Source organism: Zosterops lateralis (assembly GCF_965231275.1).
Source record: "Zosterops lateralis genome assembly, chromosome: 4".
Lineage (NCBI taxonomy): Eukaryota > Metazoa > Chordata > Aves > Passeriformes > Zosteropidae > Zosterops > Zosterops lateralis.
This window is the reverse complement of record NC_139765.1, coordinates 12,557,200-12,579,969: the sequence shown is the minus strand read 5'-3', so window position 1 is coordinate 12,579,969 and position 22,770 is coordinate 12,557,200. Positions and strand designations below refer to the sequence as shown.

Below are 22,770 nucleotides of genomic sequence, written 5' to 3'. Positions count from 1 at the left end.
GGAGCTCAGATTCAAGGATGTGTTTCCTGGCATGCCATTATTCTCATTCCCAAACAACAGTAACTAAACAGCACTGAGCTGCATGGTAAATGTGTAGCTTACCTGCTGCTACTACCACGTTGTTTCCTCTTTCAGACCTGACATATGCTGTAGTTGCATGGTTTGACTAAAATCAGCTATTTGAAAAAGCAAATAGCACCTAGAGAAGGATGTGCATTTTAATTCACAGAGAATAAATTAGCAGTATTGGACAAGGCAGATTGGCTCCTTACTCTGGAATGATACAGCAGGGTGCACTTACTAGGAAAGCAATGACTTTACCTTTTAATTAAAACTGCAAGAGATTATAATGTTCTTGAAAGGTGCCAGAATGACAGCACTACTAAATGAAAACCTCATTTTCTCCTTAAGAAAAAAAAAAAAAAAACTCTTTAGGATACAGGTAGTATATTTTTTATAATCCATATATATTTTTTAGAATTTAAAAGGAAAAAAAAAAAAAAGAAACAGAAAACAGCTTCAAATATCCACAAAAATAATCAAATTTAAGACACACTGACTGAAACAAAAAAAGAAGTTGGTTGCAAGATTTTCGAGTCAATTAGTTTTTAGGGTGCAATCTAGATAAGAAGCATTTCCAAAAATATACATCCTTACTTTTTACAGGATCTTGTCTCATAAATGTTTCTTAGCCAGCTTTCTCCAATCTGTCTTCATGAAATAAGGTCACACATGAAAATTACATGCACATTAAATTTAATTCTGGTTAAAATATCTGACAGTGGCATCAAAATTAAGCTTTCTAGAGGAAGTAAGGCTTAACATTTACAATAATGTAAGGCTCAACAGGACAAAGGGCAATGGCTTCACACTGACAAGAGTAGGTTTAGGTTGGATATGACGAAGAAATTGTTCCCCCTGAAGGTGGTGAGGGGTCCTGGCACAGGTTGCCCAGACAAGCTGTGGCTTCCCCTGGATCCCTGAAGTGTCCAAGGCCAGGCTGGATGGGGTTCTGAGCAACCTGGGATAGTGGAAGATGTCCCTGCCCATGGCAGGGAGTTTGAATGAGATGATTTTCAAGGTCCCTTCCAACCAAAGCCATGCTATGATTCTGTGTTTTTAGAATCTTTGCCAAACCAAGACAGAGAAACCCACAGAAAATGTCAAGGACTACCTCAGCCACCAAGGTGGCTCCAAATTCAAGCAAATGAGGGAAAAGGACTTCTTAAGGTAAAAGGTTAATTAAGTCTTCATGCAACTTCTACTAAGCCTAAAAATACATCCCATGTTGCAGATTTGCCTCAACAGTTCAGCACTTGTCATATATAATTCCTTACTTAACAACTAGTTATACTGAAGTAAGTGGGTGTGCTCAAGAAATAAATATTAAACAGAGAAGAAGACTCAAGACTGCTGGTTGAAAATTTGGTTCTTTCAATTCTGAGATGCACACCTCCAGGAAAGCCTTCCACAGCCAAGACTCACGACATTCTTCCACACATCATTAATGTATTTCCCAAAATCCTGACTACAGTTTTCACAATGTGGACTGGTCAAACCAGGCAGGAATCCAGCTCACCAGTTCCCAACAACTTCACATTACCAGAATCAGATGTTGGAAGCTTTTGTTGCTACTGACATGGAACAAGTCAATGGAAAGGCAGCTTAACCTACCTGTCCTCAGATTTATTCAGCACTGATTTTCCCACAGAAATCAATACATTTTAAGAAAACTAAAATATAAAACCTATCATGTAAAATACATAAATCCTGACCAAAATTCTTAACTTCTACAGAGATATCTTCTATCTCCTCAAGCTGTACAATAGGAATTATGTGACTTATCTATTTGGGCAAACCTCTTTTCAAGTCATTTTTCTTAGAATTTGAAAATTGCTGCATTTCTGAATCGGCAAAACTATTGACAAAATCTTGTAGTTAAATATAGATTTACTATCAATCTCTGTAAGTTTACACTTAAATAGTGATGAAAATTAAAATATACAGAACCTAAGCTGGTATTCAGTAGCACTTTTTCTACAAAAGATTTACAGGATCATGCCCCTAATGCTTGATAAAATTTAAACTTATTTGTTTATACCAATAAACTGTCACTCTCAGGCATCATGACTGGCTTTCAGTGTTTGTCAAAACTGGAGTTTAGAGCTACACTTCAAAGCCCTAAGCTCAAGGAATGAAATACATGTTCTTACTGAATTAAAGCTTATGCCTAGACATTTGTGATCCCTGACTGGAAGCTTTAAAAAACAAAAACACTCAACCAACAAACATTAAAAATCCAAACAAAGTCCCACAACTTCTATAAACTCCAAAATTTAAATTTCCATATATTCATAACATATACAAAAAATCACAACAAAAACAATCATATCTTTTCGATTGTTTGTTTAAAGAACATCAATGTAATGATTTTTGGAACTCAGGGAAGTTTTTTATTCTTTAAAAAGGAACTATGTTAACCTGCACATCCCTACAGTAATAATGTGTTGGAGGGACACCTACCTGCAATATTCTGCAAAGGCTTGGTATGACTGTTTTAAGTATTGGAGCTGCCAGAGAGGATGCTGCAGTCTGGAGATATATGGAAGAGTAGAGTCTGACCTCCTCTAAAGGCAAGAACTCACCCCCACCTGACTGGAGAGAGGGCTCCCACCACCCTGAAAAAGGGCAGGGAACAATCCATCTGTCTGTATTTTATGGAAATTATGAGTAAGAAAACACTTGCTGGAAAAAATCAACAGACCATTCTGATTTTAGAAACTTCCATCACATTTTCCAAAATCTAAAAGAGTCCAGACTGAGATAATTTCTACTTTAATCCTTTTTAATAGCCTAGGAGACCAGTATCATAAATTAAAAGAGAGAATAAAAAGCCAGGACAGGTAACTAATAAAACAACATGTTCTGGCAACACAGATTTATAAGAGAGGATATCTGTGTAAAATGGAGAAGGAAACCTTTGTTGTACAATCTTATAATTACTATAAAATTGAAAACCAATGTATACCTACAGCTTTGCATGGTGAACAGTCCTTCCTTTCAGAGTGAGGGGAGATCTACAAAAATTTCCCAAGACCAATTTCTACGCCTGCCTGTTCATTCCTCAGGATCCCTAGTGGATCCTGGACAAGATGGATCCAAACTCCACAGGACCTAGGGAACACCTGTACTTCTGGACACACCCTTGGGATCATCTACAGTCCAACACATGCAGAGGTTCCAGCCCTGCACCACCCCTCAGTGGTAAAATGTGCAACTAATGTGATGCTGGTTGATTCTTGCGTGGTTCTCCTTAAGGAAAAGTGCTCCCCTGTTTTGCTTGAGTCATGTGATTTTCAGACATGAAATGTGTCCTTTGAACATGAAGTTCTATGAGCTGGGTGCTCAAAAACAGTGAATAGGAGTTATTAAACTGCTTAAATGTCATCCCTGTGATACATCCATCTTTATAGCTCATGGCAGGTAAGTTTGTACGTCCAGAGTAAGCAGGAGGAAAGGGAAGATGCTTGGACACAGCAGTTATATGTTCAGGATCATTCTGTCTCAAGTACAAAGCGAAGGCAGGGTTTATGTGGTTTATAGCTTCTCAATCAGAAAGGAAGAGGGAGGTTGAAGAAAAGATCTGACCATCCAAAGACATCCTTTACTTTTACTAAGACTGTAGAAGGCCTCTCCATGAAGTCTTACAGCTGTTTCTAGATAAAGACACATTGTCTTGCCACAGCAAATTTTCAATGTCTGTTTTTAAGACTGCACAGCTCAGCCAGTATCTCCAGACTCCTGTAAGACTGCAGACAGGACTGACAACAGACCTCACCAGCAAAAAAAAAATCTCCAAAGCAATGGGCTTTCTAGACAGAGTTAGTAGAAAGAGGAGAAAAACCCCAACCAACCAAACAAAACCAACCCACAGGTAACTGCCAAAAGGACATTCATGGACTGTCACATCCTGACCTGAACTGGTCAGTGTTGGAAAGGCAAACAGCCATGGAGACAGCTACAGCAGGAAAGAAAATTAAATAATCTGTACAAAGGCCAAAGCAAAAAAAAAAAAAATCTTTGTTCTGCATCATTTTTGCTGAAACATCATGAGACAAAACCAGGTTTCTGCTAAAAAAATTTCCAACAAGGCTCCAGTACATGGTTGACCATTTCTAAAAAGGCTACTGAGCTTCTATTTGCATGGTGGTGTCATTTGCAGCATTCCTTCACACTCATTTTTTTCAAAGCAGATTTATTGATTTGCATGGAATTGCTAAAGAAATTCATATAACTGAGAGCAGGTCTGTTTGCACTTAGTGGGTGGTTCCTTCCTCTCTGACATAGCTTGAAAGCAAACCCTTTGACAGAAATAAAGGGGAATTAAGGATGAAACATGATTTTATGGGTAATGAATGTGAGTAAAAACACTGAACAAGATGTATAATCAGGATTAAAGGCTTGGGAAGAGTGAGAACTAAGCAGAAAAACCACATCTGCATGTCCCATGTTGCCAATATGCCAAGATTGTGTCTGGAGTCAAACTGTGTCCAGAGCCATTTAAGAAGAGAGTCTGCAATGCAGTCTTTCAGGGACAAAAAAAGGAAAACATAATTCCAAGTGTCTGGGCATACAGTCTTTTCTCTAGTGCTGAAAAGGGATTGCAGCCAGCTACAGCATGACTTGGTGTGCACTGCATTGCAGGAAAGACTTCCAGAGGGTTTCGGTAGTCTGCTGGCAGTGACAGAGAGAAGATCAAGAGAACCAACCATTTGACTTCTTGGTTCAGAGATGACAATGACAGTCTATACCTCTCCAGAGTGTATGAACCTCAAAGAAGAAAAAAAGTTGGGAAGAACAGCACACTCCTGCAGGGCATCTGTGGGAGTGACTGAGCAAACTGATGATTAGAAAAACTCAAGGCTGGGAAAAGGCCTCCCAGAGAAAACACAAAATAATTGTTTCCAACAGGACAGCTCATCCATTTTGGTGCTGTGAGCCAGCTGGCTGGCAACACCAGCTACATATTAAAACAGAATTTGCCATCATTTGGTTTTCTGGACCCTCAGCCCACACAACTGTCACACCTCTCTTCCACTCACACAGGAAAATTAAAGTGCTGTGTTTCAGCACCTTCCTGGCATGCTCATTCTTCAACCCAGTTTTAAACCATGGTAGGAAAGGCAGTGGGACATAAAGAATAGTTCCAGGGCTGTCAGAGGCATTGGGGTATGGGTTCACAAAAGAATATTGTAAGCTGACAAACACAGGCAGAGGATGGCCTCCTCTGGACTTCCATTGGGTACTTCTGCTATTGTGGGACCAGAATCATCTCATTCTCCCTTTCAGTGAAGTGCTAAGAAGATTATCAATCAGTTGTGCCACAGATGAGCCACCGTAATCCCTGTGCCCAGGCGAACACTGTTTGAACTCCCTCAGGATGTTCAAAGCAAGGGGCACTGAGGTTTAGAACAAAATTTGAAAGTTCCAAATAAGCAAAGGAGCAGCAACACCAAGGCAGTACCCACAAGTCATGAAGGATGCAGGTCTGTTCAAAAAGGTTCTTTTTTAGCTGATCATCTTAATATCCCCTGCAATGCATTCCTGTAGGTGGGCTGATGTGTGAATACAGAACCTTGAAAGAGTAATGAGATTTTCCATAAATTATTTCCAACTTAAAAAGCTAATTACCCACTGGAATACCAGTCTTTGCTGCTCATCTCACCTCCATCCTGAAACTTGCTCAGCCTTTCGAAGTATGACGAAATGGGAACTTGAACAATATCTAGAATTGCCAGCAGTGTCCGGGTCAGTCTGAGAAGCTCACTAAAACTATAAAAGCCAAAGTATATGAGGTTTCGAGCCAGATGTACCACCTATGAGAAAAAGAAATTAAAAATGAAGAAGTACTGACAGCCTTTGTGGTTTTCAGTTGTATTTCATACAGCAACTTCCACAGAGATCCAGATCTTGAGTGCATTCAAACTAGCACAAGTCTTCCCACTGATTTTTGGACTAAGGCCAGCAACATTAAATGTTTGTCAGGACTGGACAAAGCAATTGGTCAGTCAGGTTACAGCAGACAGCAAAACCAATGTGAGATTTAGGAAGTCTTGAGAAGATAAAATTGCATCTGTGAAAATATATAAGATCAAGAAGACTCTGGGAAATTATTTAGAGAGGCAGAAGCTTTGGGGAAGATGGAAGTCAGAAGAAAAGTAAGATGACTGTGATAAGTTCGCACAGAGGTGATTTCAGGTGACCAGAGGCAAAAGCAACAAAGAGAAGTAGGTTGGAGGAAGAATTACAAAAGCTGCAAACATTTCCCCTTTACTCTTTGCTATTTGAACCTAGAAAATCTAGGCCTATGTAAAGCTTCTGTCAGGAATTTCAAACAATGTTTAAACCACAGGATTAAGTTATTCAGAGTGTTTCATTGAAAACAGAACTAACTTATACTGAAGAATCCTTAAAAGTTACTTCACTAATGTAGAAAGAGCAGGAATATTCACCATTCACCCCCCTAGAAATCCTCTCTCCTCTCCACTGAAATGCAGCCACCTCAGGAGAAGGAAGGAAAGGTTGGAAAAACACAGCAGACAAGAATATTATTTTCTGTGGTACCAGTCATCACCAAGAGCAATGGCATTAGGAACAGGTGCTTCTTTAGGCTATTTTACACCTACATTTATTCTGCAAATGGCTTTATTTTGAAAGAAGCAACGTCAACTTATCTGAAATGAGGAATTCTGTAAGTAGGATGCAGATAGCTGAGAAGTACCTCAAATGTAAGTTTATTTTTCTCTTTGTCTCCAAATGGAAAGGGTTGATTCACAACTTCTTTCAAGTACTCTTCTACAAATTCCATTGTTAGTGCAAACTTTGTCTTCATTTCATTCCTTGAAGAGTCAGTGAAGGAATCATACCTACAATATAAGGCACAGAAAGAAGGAAAATTAAACACCTGTCATATCAGGATCAGTTGTCACTAAAGAAAAAAAAAAAAAAAAAAAAAAAACAACCTGATGATGATGTTCTGAAATTACTCAGTTCAGCTCTTTGGAGATAAGGAAAGTGGATGTACAAACCTTCCCTCCAACAGTACCAGGAAAGCTTGATGCGAATGGGAAGAACATAGACAGGATAATACCACTCTTGTGGCAGATAGGACTCTTAAATCCTGCTGTGGCAATTCAACAAGGTCATTAACAGAAACAACACTGCCTGCTGCACTGCTGTGCTTCCTCCTCTGTCTCTCCAGCCAGATACTCCCTGGCTGGGAGCATTCCAGTGCTGCTGCTTCAACAAATCAGTGGAGCCAGACAATGTTTCCACTGAAATCAGTGGTCCTTATTCTAAAATTAAATTTAACACATGCTTAAATACTTTACTAAGTGAAAACCAAAGCCTCTGTGAGCTGTTTCTGGACAACAGCGTTGTCTTAATTCTGGGTTCCCAGCTGTGGCTTTCTGTTGAACTTGGGGTATAAAACCAAGTTCCAGCCTAACAAACCTGCCATGTGAGACACAATTGGAATACTTGGAGTGCAGCTGGTCTGAGGAAAGGCCACTCCATCTTCCCCAGCTTGTCCAATAAAAGAACATAGTGAAAAATAAAATTTAAATATTTAATGACTGAAAGCTGCCCACAGACGTTTCCAAGAGTAACAATAATTAATAGTTCCATGCTCTGCAACAAAATACCTTTTCACACATATGTTTTCTGGGCATTGGACATCCATAATCATTTTGTTCTACGACTAACCCTACGAAGATCTTTTGTACTTTAGTTTGAAACACTTTCAACTCACTCATGAATCGTGATCTTGGTAGGAATTTCAGTCCACAATCTGGCATACTTGACAGGCACCACAGACTCCTGGGGGTCCCTGTCCACGTGCATGTGCAGCATCAGACGGCAAAAGGAAGCCCGCAGGTCATAGGGGAGGCTTTCATCAGACATACACCTGAGGATCAAGTCTACTGACAGCTGGGCAGAAATCTGGTTGATGGCAAGATACTGGCGGTCCAGGCACATTCTTGCAAAGAGGTTCAGTTGGTACCTTATTAAAAAAAAAAAAGGTAATAACGTGGTATTCAAGGAAATCGGTTGGAAAGGAAAGAACACATCTTGGAATCTCATGTTACAAGCCTGTGGTGAGTCTTTCTGATATAAATCCTAAAAAATAACAAGAGTGACTTTGTTAAGCAAGGGAATAACTTGACATTAAAAACTATTTCTTCAATTGTTGTTTCAATTTCATAAAACCTTATTCCATGATCCTATTTCTTCTCTAATCCTCAAGACACTCAGGACACTCTGTCCTCAGAGCGTGCCTTGCTTCCAGGGCAGTACAACCTAAAATTAAAGCCCAATAAATAGAAGGTTAGAGGCAAAATAAAAAAGACACACAAAGAAATGTGATAAGCAAAGGAAACTCGAGATTTGCCTGAAATAGGCAGCAGAGACTGTGATGACTCCCACAAGAAAAACTTGAAATGTACTTTTAATCTCAGTTCCTGGCATGACCTGGTTTCCTTTTTTGATATTGGCAAACGAACTGGATAAGAACAGCACTGGGGGTCTTCAGAGAGTTTATATTTTCTTGCCTTGAATAAACAGTTTTACCTGTAGTAGGTAAGAACTTCTAAATCAGCTTTTGTGCCCTCCTTTGCCTCCTGAGCCAGATGCCTGATGGCTTTGCCATGAGGCTCCTTGTTGCTGTCAATCCAATAAAGCCACACTTCCTCTTCATCAATGTCATCCGAGATAACTGGGCATTCCAAGGGATTGTCCATTTGGGTGGAAACCAGCCTGCAAACACAAATCATTCACAATGGAGCCATGAGCAAAATGCTGGGAATTTAAGAGAGCAGACAATAAAAAAGTGGCATGTTCTGATTACAGATACTCACTTGGTCTGGATGAGAATGTCAGCATTCCCTGGGCTCAGCATAAACTTGCAGATGAGTTCCTGAGTTACTGGTATTGCTGTGGTGTTAGATACACATAGGTCTGACAGATAATCCAAGAATCTGCAGTCAAAAACCCACAGATGCAGCAGAACATGAGACTTAAAGTACTATTGGGAACTGCAGTAGCACTCAGCACTAGAGTATGGGTAGACAAGAAGGACTCTGTATCATGATATTTATCAATATGTGATCTTTGCCAGTTCATACTCTTGCAACTCACAACACCTTCCACTAGATCAGGTTACTCCAAGCACCACCCAGCCTGGCCTTGAACACTGCCAGGGAATGCTGGACAACCAGACAAGAGTGCAGAGCTGTCAGGACCTGCAGATAGGACTCTGCATTCAAAGAGGTCATTCCATGTAAAGCAGAAAGAACAAAGCTTTGCAGGGAAATTAGTTTCCTGTGAATCTGTCTCTCAAATTTAGGTCTTCTGATGTTTAACAAGGTTCAGGCTGAGGCTTTCCTCACAGATGAGACATTCATTAGGTACCTGGGTTTGTCTCTTTCCAGGGATTCCTGTGTGTGCACTAACAATAGTAGATTTTGCAGCCTTTGACACACTGCAATATAAAAAGGGCCTCTACCTTCTATGTAGTTTCCACTTTTCATTATATTCATAGGAATTAAGTATCTCTGAGCCCACCACTCCTCTAGCAAATGTGGCTAAAACTGAGCAAGGTGCTCAAGAGCTGGTGGGGCAGCAGATGTGAGCAGACACACACACATGGATCATATATTCCACTTCCTTAGAAATCCAGGTGCAAACTGACCATCTGCTATCAGCCATTCAAGGAACACAGTTTGAACCTCTAGCACAGACTACAGTTCCCACTAAGGTCTGGGAACAGTAGTGGCTGAGTATAGACAGCATTTTTAGGGTAGACTTAGGACAAAATCCACCCATAACTGAAATGAAACTTTGTGGCAACTGCTAATTAAAAGTGCACAGCCATCACAAAGACAAAATTAAGCAAACAGCACATAATTGCATTGAATTCTGGAGAAGTCACCTGGTTGGAGCCAAAACTCAGGAAGGTTTTTAATTTTGTAGCTCATGTGTTTTAGAGCAGAACACCACAATTCTCATTCATCCCAACAGTGCTGCGAAAATCTACAAGGCTCTCCATGAAAATCAGTATCAAGATCAAGTCTTTACTGTTCAGATTAGACCATTCTGGCAAGGAGCAATTTTGAAACATTTATTGCTCCTGAACTCCTCAAAGAAGTGGATACACAGCAGTTACATGATGGGGTTATGGCATAAATTCCATTACATCCTCTACCACAAGAAAACGCAATGTGCAATTTTCAACAAACACAGACCCTGCAGAGACAGAGCTCATCTTGTGATTTCCTCTTCAAATTCACCAAGCCCAACACAGCTGAGCATGGGAGAAGCAATGAGATTACAGAGTGAGGCAAAACAGGCATATAGAAAATAATTGAGGCAGCGAAGCACCAAGGCCTTGAGCAATATCCTTAATGGCTACCTGGAAAATGGTATTCACAATTACAGAGGACAATATTTGGCCTCCAGTATGTTCATTTCTTATACTTGTATTACTTTGCTAATTTTACAACTGAAAATCCAATAATAAAGAGATTTTTCCATTTAAAAATAAATCCATTTCTTTTATATTATGACCTGAAGCTCATTTAAAAAAAATCAGCTGAGTGAAATTCAAGGCCAAAAATTTTAGTTTGGAACAAAATCTGGTCAAGGACACAGGTTTATGGAGTCTTGACTGTCCTAGGCCCTTTTCAGGTCTGACCTGGAATCAGAATCAGAACCTGCAGGAAAACTGATATTAACAAAAGCTTAGAAAAATTGACATGCGTTTATAATTTACACCAGGATTATAAGCAACACAAGTGGCAGTTTCACAGAAGAGCTGCAGAGCTAGGAGAAATTAAACTTTCTCTTCATTTCTTTTTGCTTCAGTCGGAACTGAGACCAAATTTTCAAAGTTGTCCTGTAAAGTGTAAGCCCTCTTTTCAGTAAGCACTAGTTTTAAAATGTGAGTATGGTTAAATTCCAAGAATTACAGATAGTTGTAATATTTCCTGTACAGGTGGGGTTTTTGGCTGCCAGGTCAAAACAGGGAGAAAAAGACATCAAAGCATGCAATTCACAGCTACAAATGCTAGGGGGACTGCTCCAAACCTCGGCTCTCGATTTCTCCTGAGTAAATTCACAAACGTCTCTATTTCTTTAGCTGTGATGTGTTTCTCTAGCAGTTTTCTGTTGTTGTGCAACAAAGCTGTGATGGTGTCTTCTGCCAGAATATCGTAACCAATCTGGGACTGCATGACGCAGAAGTTCTTAGCAATATATTCCTGAAAAAAAAGAAAAATTCCCATGATGACCTGCTGAGCAGTAATGTTTCCTCTTTTAGGACCAGAGGCATCCAGCTCAGTTAGCCATCAAAATAACGCTCAAAACTTTCCTCTCTGAACTGGCCTGAACAAAAGAACTTCTGAATACCTCAAATACGTACCCTGAGAAACAGATTCCATATTGGGGATGACTAACTCTTCTTATTCTTTCATAAACCAAAGGAATGAATCCATGAAAATATATACAAAATTCAAAAAATGGCAACTATTTTTTTTTTTAAAAAAGGAAAAACCGAAAGGTTTTTATAATGTTTAAGAAGCTTTTTGCCTGAGTCTTCCCTCCTCCTTTTCTCTCTGTTCAGGACAGAAATATTTCTGTAAAACACTGGAAAGAAAACAAAGAAGCCACACAGCAGTTCAGGCTTTTATCTCCAGTCTCTTTAGTCCATGATCTGAAATACCTCTTGCTTACAGGGAGTCTCCAGCAGTGGGAAATCAGGCTGCCTGATATAACAACCTCTGTTCTGACTCACTGCCATCTCTCTACAAATATTTAAGCAAAAGAAACAGCTTTGCAGATTTCCCACTTTACAATCCAGGCTCCAAGAACAAATTTTCAATAACAGAAAGCTCATGAATGAAGCAGTGAACCCCAGTCTCAGTCTGAGCCTGCAAAAGTACAAAGTGAACCTGTGATATTCGTTGCTGAACTTTCAATTCACACACTACTAAGCTACACACACACAAAAAAAGACATTTCCCCATTACCACAGAATCCCACTTGTAAGTGCAAAGAGCCATGTCAAACCCAGGACATAAAATTATAGAAATGAGGAGGAAAATTATCCCCCATACCACTGACCTGGTTCTTTCTATAGTCCTGTTGGGAGTGTCTGAGAACTCTGTAACATAATCTTAACATGTATTTGTAGGGAGCATATCTCTGGTCACCCAAGTCTTCGAGTCTCAGCATCGATCCTTCACCTTTGTCCTTAAAAGGAGCTTTGAGGATGCCAAATACCTGTTCAAAATCAAAATCCCTGAGAGTGAAAACCAAACCCAGATTTCTGCTGAACTTAGAGCAGTCAATGGAAATGTCCTCTGACAGGATCAGCACAACAGCCTTGCCTAAACACAAGTGAAGACACAATCTGAGACGTCACAGCTTTAAGTTTTTGGGGTTAGCTTTACATTTCCCACTAAGTTGATTGGCATTGCTTTCTCTTTACTAGCCCCAACTTTAAACAGTTTTAGTTACATGACTTAACTTTGGATAATTTAATGATGAACAATGAGGACAATGCTGGCTGCTGTCTAGTTTCATGCTTTTCCCCTACTTTTAATCTTTTTTCCCTTGACTTCTCAAAAAGGACACCATAATTTTATTTACTTGCAAGTTTGCCCTCATGCAAACAAAGTCAGAGTTCCATAGGGGGACTGTGTGGGGAACACTTGCAGGATTGGGACCATGTTCCATATTTGTCTCAAATTTTGTGAACAATTTGCTCAACATGTTCTTAAATCTTATCAGAATCACATGAAACTCTACAGCCCCTTGTGCTTGACTCTGATTTAGGGACCAAGAGATGAGCTTTGACCAAGTAGTGTCACTTCTACCCAATCCAACCAGACACAAACTCAACCTGGCACAAGCCAAGTTACCCAAAGAAACCTTTTTCTCACATCACTCTCTCCTGCAATCTGTTTGCAAATACAATTGAGTTATTAATTGTATTAATTAAGTTATTAACACAGTGGGACATACCTGAGCTAATATATTTTGCTCCCTCATTAATTTCTGTCGTTCCCGATTTGGCTTGGAAATTATCACGTCCAAAACTTCTTGCCCATTATTGGGCACATCAGCAACAAAGAAAATTAGATCTTCCAGTAGCTTGGTTACAAACCTAGAATGAATAGACAAATCATTATTATAAACAGTCACTCAACACTTCCTAGGATTCATTAAGAATGAAAATCACATTTATGCCAAGCTTTACCTGGCACAATGGAACTTCAATCACTGCAAAGTTAAGTTTGACATGTATTTAAGGATTCCAAGCCTTGGTTCAGCAGAAGCTTAAATCAATCACAGAGCTGTTTACCAAGGCATTAAACAACAACCAGAGGGAAAACAAGAGAAAAATACAGGCTGCTGGATTGATACACAGTATTTAGAGACCCAAAATCTATACCAGCTGGCCTCAAGGCCCAGGAGCAGTAAAAGGAAACTTCAACAGCCTAGCAAGGATTTTTATGGTTTATCATGGGCCCATGAAACAAGATGATGGACTCACCAGAGGAATAAAAACATTCTGCCACTAGATAATTTCCCTACTGACCCATAAAACTGTTTCATATATATGCATTTTCATATATATATTCATATATAACTGTTTTCCTATATATACTGACCTAAGAAACTGTATTTGTTTCACTCTTTGCTAAACAAAAGATTTGTCAGAAGCAGGTACTAAAAATGACAGAGGCAGTAGTATTTCCTTCTCTCCCACCTTCAGAAAATGCAAAAAGACAGAATATAAATAGGAAAAAAAAAGAAAACAAAGTCATCCTTGCCTCCTTGTTGCTAACACCTTGCCAGGCATGCAGTGAGAAACACAGATGTCCACAGATTTCAAAGAATATCCCTTAACAGCACCAGCAATCTTTTACATGAAAAACTCAGCATCATCTCAATTTGGTCAATGTCTAGTCTATAACTAACCAATCTGCCAGCTATGAAAGAGGCAGGAAGATTCCCAAGAGATTTTCTGTTATCTGTGGGAGTCAGACATAAAGTTCCCATTATCCACAAGTGAGCTGGGCTGCTCACCTAAACCCTCTGAGTGAGCTTTAGCCCTAAAAGCCTCAGCCCCTTGATAGAAAACAGCAAGGTCTGTGTCACACCCACAAAATAAAGTTACAAAAGGCTCCTGTAGGATGGACCAATGAGGAATTAACTGTTAGGACTCCTTCTTTATGCTAGAAGGTGATAAGACAGGAAAAAGATGGTTTGAGGGGTTTTCCAGAGGAAATCACAGGAACAAATAACGGCACTATTGTGAAACAACTCTAAAACGTTTTACATTTGTTGTACCAATCTGTCAACATCAAGACCTGATATTACTGACAGTGACACAAGGTTCATACAGAGACATCCCACCTAGACACTGTTTTATCCCTCTCAGGGTCAACTCAATCATGAAAGGGCCCCACAGCTTTTCAAGGCTGAGTCCCAACACCCAGGCCATTAAAAATCTGCCTGTTAGGATATTAAACCATCTGGTCTAATTGCTACTGGAAACTGACTGCAAAAATTCAGTTTCATCACCAAAAATTAACATTTTCAGAAAAGAAAATTGCGTATGATGTATTACAGTTATGAATTCATACTGCCAGAGATGCTGTCTTATATTCAGTTTAACCACAGGGAGCTGAAGACAAATAGTGAACTACATCAGGGCAGCAGAATATATCTGGCTACAATGTACAACAAATGTACAACAAAATCCCTTGATTCAGGGGAGAGTGTGAGGAACAGACATTCTAATAGTGCCACAGACAAAATGGGGATGAATACAAGGGGTAAACACCAAAATCATGTAAAATATAAAAAGAGAACGGGGGAAAATAGAAACAAGAAAGCAAAGGGACTATTGGAGCAGCTTCCCAGTCACACTGAGACCTCCTTCCAAGGCTTTTGCAGATTTGCAGTGTGGTGAACTTCACACAAGTCAAGAGCCCTGCAGTGCTGCTTTCCTGTACATGAGAATCAGATGCAATGCTCTCTCACATTACAGCTCAGAAGCAGATTATCAAAGGAAATCCAAAGACATTTTCCGACGGAACTACCCATTAAGTTATGTGGCCAGTGAGCTGGGGAAATGCTGTTTACCCCCCTTTTACACAGGAGATACACAGATCAGCCTGAGGTACAGCAAGGGTGCTCCAACAGAGGTGGAATCTGTTGGAGGCTGGCACTCTCAGAACTGGAGTGTCCTCTCCCAGTTGCCTCTGTGCACGTGGATATCACCTACTCATGACTGTTATCATGAGCAACCAAACACCAATTTAGCAGGGAAAAAAAAAAAACTCACTAACCTCCTTTCATTCTGGGTTATTGTTCCATTCTCCAGCTTTTTAACAGTTGATGCTAAAACCTTGTTGGCATCATTGGCAAAGTCCAAGTCTCTGACCTCAGAGAGAGGAACAGATACAATGGCAAAAGCTTCCTTGTCCTCTTTGGTTTGACACGTCCCAATCTGAAACAGTTTTTGGTTTAAAGTGGGTGAGCAATCCTCTTACCTTTATCCTAATTATTATGCACATTTCAGAGGTTAGAAGTGAGACAGGTTCAGGAATGAGTTTGGGATTTTCTTTACCTTTAACATCACTGGCCTCTCTTCCTCAGTGTCTATGGGGATGCTGGTGCTGGTGACCCAAGTGTTGGTGCACAAATGCCTCAGTCGGACATAGGAGTTCCTAAAGGGGCACAGAGCAAACAGCAGCTGAGATGGATCAGTCCTGAGCCCACGTCGGCAAGTGGGATGCCCTGCAACACCTGCCTGTGGCAGGAGGCTGGAGAGCAGGAGCCACACCAGCCACTGCAATAAAAGGGGGAGGTGGACCTAAAAGACATTGCAGTACCCCTTTCCCTTGACTTCTTCTTTCTCACCCAGAGCAGAGCTGCAACAAGAACAGCCAGCATCTTGGGATGATGCAGAATGCTGGGTTTAAGTATTTATATAAGTCCAGGAGTAAAATATTCTTTAAAGAAAAAAAAAAAAAAGAAAAAAAAAAAAAACACAACTAAAAGGAAGATGTTATAAAATCCCATCTGAACAGAAATACATTTTATGAATAAACCAAATTCTTTTATTATTTTTCTTCTGCAGAATAAAGAGCCCTTTTAAGCTGTCACAGCACAAAAGCCAGAAAGTAAAGCTGACCGTGGTTTCACAGCTTCATCATTATGATCTGCAAACCCTTGTTCCAGAGCAAGCATTTACAGTACCAGTTCTCAACTGAAAATCAAGTGAACAAAGAGCAGATATGAGATCCTTCTAAATTCTTTCCATATGATAATCTGTGGTATTATCAAAAAGCAGAGCTGAGAAATCAATTACAATTTCAACTCTGAATTTTACTTTTGAAATATATTCACTGTGGTCTCCATTCACGCTCTCCCTTTCACGCTGATGGGCTTTTGAGTATTCAAGTAAGCAAATTATCTGGCAGAACTTAGCATAGCAAACACACTTCAAAGTCACATACATCAGTATTTGTGGGTACCCAGCTTTAAAATCCACCCTCATAACAACCAGCCCCAAGTGTCTGTAAGCCCATTCAGTCACAACCAACACGGTGTGACTTATCTAACCAATCTCAGCTATGCTACACAGCTAAAATTTCAAATATTGCCAATCAAAACCAAGAAGCCACTTGCTGAATACATTAGAATAACAAATGTGCTCAGTGGCATGATGATCTGACAGGGAAACAGAAGCCCAGCTAACCGCACACATTATTTTGTTGGGAACAATTCAGTTAAATCTATTAAAAGTATATTTTTTTCAAACAGTGCACGGAGCTCAATTCTATCCTCACACAGATCTGTGCAATATTTAGACCATTATTTTTTCTCTTCACAGATTCTCTCTAAGTGTCACTTGTTTTATCCTTATAATTATTTTATCCAGTCACAGCAGCAGTATCATGTTTTATACATCCCTTATTTATCCATGAACACTCCTCAAAACTTCACAGAAGGATAATACTTGCTCATGTTTGATTTTTTTCTGCTTTACTCACCAGCATACAGCCAGGAAGAAACCCTGTCAATGCATCACTATTTTTTGCCCCTTTTTTAATTTCCTTTTTTTATTTTACCTTGGAACCAGGCAATCAGCTCTCTGAAGGGTGGTGGCATCCAGTTCAAAGAGAGATGCGATGTCATTTCCATGTGGCACAGAGACCAAAGTATACATAATCTTCTCCCCTGCCTGGCGTTTCTTCTTTGAAGCAGGAAGGTCGCCATCTCTCTGCTGATTAGGCACAAGGGTTATTTGCTTGCATCAGGGCCCATTAGAAATTCTTCAATTACCTTGCAGACAAGCAATACATCTGGATTGGATTTTTTTTCTTTTTTTTTTTTTTTTTTTTTTTATAACCTTCTAGCAAGAATCTACCATGACTGGCTTTGGAGTAACACAAAGGATGCACTTTGCTCCATGGGGTCTCTTAGAACAACAGCAGGTCACAAGCTACAGCGGCACTGCAGCACTGGATATGCTTCATTTGACACCTACAACTTCAAAAAACCTGAAGTAGTTGCAGACCCCTCACTTCCAGTTGATGCAACTACACAGTGCTGGTCTGGAAATGGCCATGTTTGAAAGAACAGAATTAATGAAAATCAGATTGATTTTTTTTTTTTTTTAAAGACAAGGAGGGGATTAAAAAAGTAAGCAATTTGCCTAAATCCATTGTTGTTTTATGTAAGTTTGATGGCTTTTTCCCCTCAGATGATAGATTCAGACCAGCACACTTTCAGGGAATCACAGAATCATTTAGGTTGGAAAAGACCTCCAAGATCATCGAGTCCAGCCTCCATCGAGATCACCACCTTGTCAACTAAATTACTAAACTCAAGCCATATCCAGTTGTTTCCTGAACACCTCCAGGGATGGGGACTCCATCACCTCCCTGGGCAGCTCCTTCTAATGCCTGTCAGACTCTTTTAATAAGAAATTATTCCTGATGCCCAATCTGAACCTTTCCTGGAGCATCTTGAGACTATTTCCTCTTGTTCTGTGGACACTATCCAACAGCAAGAGCCAGAACATCTGCTCCATTAGGACCAGCTTGTCATGGGAAGGAGGACAGGCAAAGCCCTAGCTGGATTGTATTACAAATCTCAGCACAGGCTGATAATGCACCCGAGGCTGGGTCCAACCCAGGTCTGATTTTACCCCCTGCAAGGGCAGGAGTTGTTCCCTTTGAGGGACAGAGTTAATCAAACCAGGCACATGAGCTAAGGTGGGATCTTCCTCCCACCACCTGCTGAGAGTCCACAGGAATTTTGTGACCCTGCAGCACCATCCTTGTATCTTTAGTCACCTACATACCTTTGCCTACACACTCCAAATGCCATCTTTCCTGTTCCTGAGAACATTTCTTGGCTTGAAGGAGCCATTTGGAATCTGTGCCCATATCCATGCAGCAACCAACAGAATTACTGGTGTGAGTAAAAGCTGCTTCTCTGGGGTGCTGAGTTACACATCTTACAAAAGACTGATAACCAATTAAGAGACTGGAAGCCCAGGGCCCTTCATGTACACAAAATACATCAAAGAGGGAGAGGAGAAGAGAAATGAGGAAAGCCAAAAGAGAAAAAAATCCAACTCTGGAAGCATGAAATGCAATTATAATGATTTACAACACACCACTAAGGAAGAGCTGTACAATGTAAAAGGCCAGGCTGTACTTGGTTTGCTTTAGCATCTTGATTAAAACCAAATTGCATGGGATAATCAAGGGCAAAGCTTTGATTATCCATATTGCCAATTGAGATTATCAACAAAATCAAGCATGAGCGAAATTAGGGAAGAAAGGGCTAGCTATCAACTCATTTCAAGGCACTTTTTGAATCCTTACAAAACATCCATATTTTCATTATTGAGCTTATGAAAGGCCAGCTTTCCATCTCTTGACTTCTATCAAGGATGGAGAGAGCAGGAAAATAATAAATAAATAAATAAATAAATAAATAAAAAACCACAGAAAAAATTTTTTCTTAGGCTCCTCTAGTCATTAGAGTATTGCCACAAGTGTTTGAGACGAAGGCTTGCTGAGACAAAGAGCAACCACCTCCAGTGACTTGCACAAGAGTAAACTCATCTGACAGTCCCTGCATCCTCTTGTATCTCATGCCTAAAAATATTACAGAAAAATGCACAAAAAATTTAACCTATATGCAAGGCTTGAGAAAACAGCAAATTGCTTTTGTGATTTCCATACATATTTTGTTTTACATACTTGTGATGAGACACAAACTGAAAAGGCACAGAAACAATAAAAAAATCCTTCCGAGAGCTTAACAGGTGTGAGTCAGAGTCTAATATTAAATGAAAAACTACTTCCTACACTTCATAACAAAACAGAAAACTGGAAATTCTGTTTAAAACTCAAGAGCTCTGTAAAGGAGTGAGTAGCACAGGACAATTTAGAATCGCATCTAAACTTTTTGATATTTTCCACAACTTATATTCAAATCTAGTTAGGGCTTCCCAGAAACTACCCACTTCACTATAATTTCCAAATTGAAATGACTGTAAACAAAAAAGCAGGACACTTCATAATTGTATGGTTTTCTTTTTATCCTGGGGCTCTGGTTAAAATACAGACCAAAATATGAAACTATACTGAGAGTGAACATGGACAGGACACCTGACCCAGGCTGGGCAAAGGGATATTCCTCACCACAGAACACCATGACCACTGTATAAACTGGGTGAGCTGGAATGAGGCAGAGTCAAAGGCAGGTCTCCTGTGCTTTAGCAGTTCACACCAACCATTAGCTCTGTGGAGAAGTTCACCCAGCAGTTTGGGGCTAACCCTGTCTATTCCCCTGCTCCCAATAGTTGCACAGATCCAGCTGAGCAATGGAATTGGCTCACCAGCCCTAAATCCCATCAACCAGGCTTAGCAGCTGGCAGACATGGGAACAAGATCTATTTTTCAGCCTAAAAAGAAATTCTACTTCAAGAGAGGGCAAGACAGTGCCTGCAACACTGCTAACTGCAATGCCAAGCTTAGCTGAGCAAAATCAGACCTGCACTAGAGCTGTGCAGCAGTTCCAGGCTGAACTCCCCCACAAACCTCAGAACTCTGCTTACAGCATTATTTTAGAGTCTGAATCTCACAACTCAACCTGGGTTATAGGAGTTAAGCACTACACATGTTAAAAAAAAAATCTAACAAGAAGTGACCCCCAACCTGACAAGTCGGAAAACAAGTTGCATACAAGGGGTACACGAGAGACAGCAATGCTGCTCTTACATAGGAACAAACATGGATTTGTATCTATGTCTCAGTTTATGTCCCAGTGCACGTGCACATGCCTGTGTGGGAGAGAGAGAATGCACAGACACTTGCACACAGAAAGCTTCTCACGATAAATTAAATTTAGTAAGCTGCCGTCAGAATCCGCACTTAACCCAGCCATTATTGAATCAGCAGATGAGTCCATGTGAGGATGTGGAAAGAAGTGAAAGTACTAGGCTAGTTTAAATTAATTAGACAATAGCTCAGTAGAAGCACTGCATGCCTAAGCAGATGAAAACAAGATGACATTTGCTCAGGTAGAAACTGGCATATGAGCAGATGCAGCCAGCAAAACTGGATTCAATTAAGAGAAAAGAAGAAAAGAACTGCAAAGTAACTCAAACACAGAGAGAAGAAAATTCAACTTAAAGTAGTGTGAAGAGAAAGCCAACAGAACAGATTCAGAGATGTTGGCAATGTGATCAGTGACAGCCAAGGAAAGCGCTCTCAAGACTTAACCAAAAAAAAAAAAAAAAAAAAACCAACAAAACAGAAAAAAAAAATAGGTGAATTACATGCCAGGAATATAGAGAACTGTGGGTAAAACAGTATTTCCAAATAGTACATTCCTGGAAAGAAAATGTATATAGCTTTGATTGTCCCAAACTACCACAACTAGCATCAAGTCACATCAGACACATATCCAAGGTGAGGAAGGTGCAGTCACTTCGCTCTCATGTGCTGGTTTCATCACTCACAAGGACACACATTCAGTTCTGCTTCTGCCCAGCAGGAGCTGGACCCATGCCTTTCAAACAGCCCAGTGTAAGTATCAGTGGTACAAAGAGCAGAGTCAGCTCCTTCACCCGAAGAAAACCTCAGTGTGCACTGACCCCAGCCTTGTTCTGCAGCAGCAAAGCTCAATAATCACACCCAGGAAGAGGAACTGACAAACCTCCACGACACAGCCAGGGCACTTCTCCAGGTGGGACCCACCTAGGGAAGCAAAGGCTGAACATTCAAAAAGAGTCTTAAGTAGTGAGAAAAAACACCATTTTGGTGAGAAGGGGAAAAACTGATCCAGGCCCACAGCAAAGTCTGTAACTACTGGGCTACCACCACTGATTTACAGTGCATCATGATTTTAAAAGAAGCTTAAAGAGAAAAAACAACACAGACATACTGATTGCCATGTGGAGGACAAACGCAAGGAGAGGCAAATCCCATGCTCAAATCAGTGACAAAATGATCAGGTCCAATCAGATTTGTCTTGAGACTTACAGCCCAGCAGATAACCCTGTTCACAGCTCTTAATAGAATTTGCTACTAATTGCTACCTGTCCCAAACCTTCCTTTATTTAACTCAACTTGGGCATCATACCTAAAATTCAAGAGATTCACATGGAGTTTTGCTTACAGAAGGGCCTTCATTTCAACTGCAAAAAGCAATACAGAAACATGACAGACCTAAAATACCTTTTCTTTTAGAAACCCGATCTACAATTCCAATTGGTGAAGACACCTCTTGTGGCATAGAGACAGACAGGGATAATGCCCTGCTCCTGAATGAATACATTAAGCTGCACCACAGATTTCAGCAGAAATTAAATTTAATAGCAGCCAGAGTTCTGAAAATGCCTGTTAAATCCAGAGTAATGTGGTATCTCAATATGTTAACCCAGTTTAGGAGGCTCTTACAAAGCCAGCATTTTCACAGAGCAGTAACGTGAGCAGAACTTCATAGGTTAGATTATTTTAAAAAAAAATTCTATGAGAAGAAAATGGAGTAAATTAATGGCCAGCCTTGCTCCTGCCTGCTAGGAGCCCTGGCAGACAGCACAGCAGTTAGCCTCCTGTAACACCTTCACTGTTGACTCATTTGTGAGTCATTGCATTTTTAGCAGAGACATCACGTTGCAATCCTGTTGTTAGGAGCCAGAGACATTCTGTAAGAAACAATGTATGCATTTCCAGAGCTGATTCAGACCCCTGTGCAACAGCAGAATAATAATAATGTGCCAGCATCCATGTCTCCCCTTCTCCCCCAGCCTCTCCAGTGGTCCGACTGCTGGCTTTATATAAGCTGCCATTTTTAAGGTGATGCTTTTTCTTTTCTCTTTTCTTTTCAATGTTTTTCAGATTGTCTATTCTACTTGTTTAAACGGCATCAACTATGTAAAATATATAATTCAATAAACATAGTTTCTGGAAGGGTTGTTTGTTTGTTTGTTTGTTTGTTTAATTTACAGTGCTTATCAGAAAAAATCTCCTGGGTTGGCAGCAAGAAGGAAAAGTTAGAATTGCAGAATGTTGGGATTTCATAAAAATAGATAAACAGAAGTCAAAGGAGACACATCAAATTGCACATGGCAGCCCATGGTAGAACTGCCCACTTCTTTACAAAGTGCAT

At 40.1% G+C, this 22,770-nt stretch overlaps 1 protein-coding gene across 3 annotated transcripts in view; it reads right to left on the bottom strand.

Moving 5' to 3' along the window:
- ITPR2 (inositol 1,4,5-trisphosphate receptor type 2) overlaps positions 1-22,770 on the bottom strand; it is a 241,136-nt gene that overhangs the window by 157,792 nt on the left and 60,574 nt on the right. For all 3 annotated transcript variants that reach the window (XM_083859206.1, XM_083859207.1, XM_083859208.1), the window contains 11 exons: positions 17,205-17,359; positions 15,698-15,797; positions 15,417-15,577; positions 13,081-13,222; positions 12,178-12,336; positions 11,143-11,315; positions 8,916-9,035; positions 8,629-8,814; positions 7,811-8,062; positions 6,782-6,926; positions 5,726-5,876 (listed from right to left, as the gene is read on the bottom strand). In XM_083859206.1, coding sequence (XP_083715332.1) covers positions 5,726-5,876; positions 6,782-6,926; positions 7,811-8,062; positions 8,629-8,814; positions 8,916-9,035; positions 11,143-11,315; positions 12,178-12,336; positions 13,081-13,222; positions 15,417-15,577; positions 15,698-15,797; positions 17,205-17,359 — 1,744 coding nt within the window. The remainder of the gene's footprint in view (positions 1-5,725; positions 5,877-6,781; positions 6,927-7,810; positions 8,063-8,628; positions 8,815-8,915; positions 9,036-11,142; positions 11,316-12,177; positions 12,337-13,080; positions 13,223-15,416; positions 15,578-15,697; positions 15,798-17,204; positions 17,360-22,770) is intronic.